Source organism: Condylura cristata, unplaced genomic scaffold, assembly GCF_000260355.1.
Source record: "Condylura cristata isolate star-nosed mole 26May11 unplaced genomic scaffold, ConCri1.0 scaffold00009, whole genome shotgun sequence".
Classification (NCBI taxonomy): Eukaryota; Metazoa; Chordata; class Mammalia; order Eulipotyphla; family Talpidae; genus Condylura; species Condylura cristata.
This window is the reverse complement of record NW_004567110.1, coordinates 1,884,818-1,885,607: the sequence shown is the minus strand read 5'-3', so window position 1 is coordinate 1,885,607 and position 790 is coordinate 1,884,818. Positions and strand designations below refer to the sequence as shown.

General features: G+C 70.6%; 1 protein-coding gene across 1 annotated transcript in view; it reads right to left on the bottom strand.

Annotated features, from left to right (window-relative positions):
• Nucleotides 1–790, bottom strand: part of MROH5 (maestro heat-like repeat family member 5) — a 46,311-nt gene that overhangs the window by 14,772 nt on the left and 30,749 nt on the right. Inside the window, exons 15-16 of the mRNA XM_012722884.1 lie at nucleotides 703–780; nucleotides 13–162 (exon numbers count right to left, since the gene is read on the bottom strand). Of these exons, the coding sequence (XP_012578338.1) occupies nucleotides 13–162; nucleotides 703–780 (228 nt within the window). The remainder of the gene's footprint in view (nucleotides 1–12; nucleotides 163–702; nucleotides 781–790) is intronic.

Sequence of the window (790 nt, the reverse complement as noted above, 5' to 3'; positions counted from 1 at the left end):
CGGGGGCGGGGCGGGTGGCTCCTCGCCTCTCTGCCGCAGCAGGAGCTGGTAGAGGTGGCCGACGCCCTCCAGGCTGGCGCGCTGGGTGGCCTGGTCGGGGTCCCGGCACAGGATGCCCAGCATGCCCAGCAGCTGCCCCGTCCGCTTGAAGTCCTCTTTCGGCTGTGGGCGGTGCGGGCGTCACGTCAGGCTCCCCACGAGCCCCCGCTGCCCCCGCACCCTAGCCCGGCAGCAGCAGGGCTGGTGAGAGTGCAGCGGTGAGGCGCGCACTCAGCGGCGCACAGACACTATTTCCCGTCATAGAAGAGTCAAGCGCAGAAACCATTGTAATGCCTGCGCCCCATGGAGAGCCAGGGGCGGGCGTCCTCAGCCCGAGTCCCTCGGACGCGAATGCCGGGAGGGCCGCCGAGATGGGGGGCGGGCTGCTCGGGGCGCGTGCCCTGTCCCGTAGGAAAAGCCTGCCCAGGTGGCCCTGCGTGTGGACAGAGCCCGCGCCCTTGTGGGGGGGCAGGGCAGGCCATCGGGGTCCCCTGCCAGGGTATTCCTGTGAAAGGGGGTACCCAGTCAACTGTAGGGATTCAGGAAGCACCCCGTCTCTGCGGCTGGAGTGCTGGGGCGCAGGGGCCGTGGGCCCCACACCCTGACGGCTCTGGGAGGGGCAGTTTGGCGGGGCGGCAGGGCTGCGGCCTGGCCCGCACTCACGTCCAGGAGGAGCCTGTGGTTCAGGAATTTAAGGAGGCCGGTGCAGCTGCGCACAGCCCGCTGCCGCTCGTGCGCCTTCTCCGACGTC